This window comes from Haplochromis burtoni, unplaced genomic scaffold (assembly GCF_018398535.1).
Source record: "Haplochromis burtoni strain Fernald_Lab_line unplaced genomic scaffold, NCSU_Asbu1 Contig_2564, whole genome shotgun sequence".
Lineage (NCBI taxonomy): Eukaryota > Metazoa > Chordata > Actinopteri > Cichliformes > Cichlidae > Haplochromis > Haplochromis burtoni.
The window spans coordinates 2,509-3,440 of record NW_024584925.1 but is presented as its reverse complement, the minus strand read 5'-3'; the positions used below and the strand labels follow the sequence as shown (position 1 = coordinate 3,440).

Sequence of the window (932 nt, the reverse complement as noted above, 5' to 3'; positions counted from 1 at the left end):
TGTGTGATGCATTTTTAAGGCCATAAATTAAGAGTGAGGATTTTAAACTGATATCTGTAGCTAACCACAAGCCATTGCAACTAACAGTGGAGTGATATGTGAGACTTTGAGTGTGAGTTGAAAGCCTTGCAGTAACCCGTATCCGCTGCCATCAGAAGGTCATTTGTGACTTTAAGGAGAGCTGTTCCTGTGGAGTGTAACTTCCTGAAACCTGACTGAAAGTTATCAAGAATATTATGCGTCTCAAGTGCCTTACTTACTTGTGACCAAACAGCTTTTTCTAATATTTCTGTAATGATGGGAAGTTTCAAAATGGGTCTGTAGCTTGTCTGTGGTGTGCAGTTCTTAGCAGAGGTTGAATATCTGCTGTTCAGAGCACCTGGGTAAAGAGCCAGAGAGCAGAGCATAATTGATCAAAGTGACCACAGAGGGCCCAATTTAAACTTTAAGATAAGGGTTTCGTTTGAGTTAGATCTCTTAAGTTGTGAGGTTTAGAAACACACACTGATGACAGATATTTTCTTTTCTCGTTGTCATTAAGGGGGTCGTTTCTGACAAAGAAACAGGACCAGGCAGCCCGCAAGATCATGAGGTTTCTGCGGCGCTGCAGACACAGGTAACAGGAGGAATTTTAAAATTATAATGATATTTTTTCTGTCAGCTCGAATTGAGTTTTAAATATATTTTTACAGGATCAAAGAGCTGAAACAGACGAGGGAGCTGGAGAGGAGAGGACTGACCACCTAAACCATTTCAACCTTTTCTCCTCTCCTCCAGCGGGGAGAGGGATGACGGCGGGAACGAGAAAGTTCGGCAGGTTTAGTTTGATGTATACAAAGAGAAAAACCAAACGAGGAAACGACAGATGGAGAGAAGGACAGTGACGGAGAGATGCCTTACCCCACGCCAACTCTATCTATCTACTGATCTAT

At 42.4% G+C, this 932-nt stretch overlaps 1 protein-coding gene across 1 annotated transcript in view; it reads left to right on the top strand.

Annotated features, from left to right (window-relative positions):
* The window catches only part of LOC102297720 (calmodulin-binding transcription activator 2), an 8,981-nt gene extending 8,055 nt beyond the window's left edge, over positions 1–926 (top strand). The window contains exons 7-8 of the mRNA XM_042217680.1: positions 488–616; positions 693–926. Of these exons, the coding sequence (XP_042073614.1) occupies positions 488–616; positions 693–747 (184 nt within the window). The 3' untranslated portion in view covers positions 748–926. The remainder of the gene's footprint in view (positions 1–487; positions 617–692) is intronic.
* The last annotated feature ends 6 nt before the right edge of the window (positions 927–932 follow it).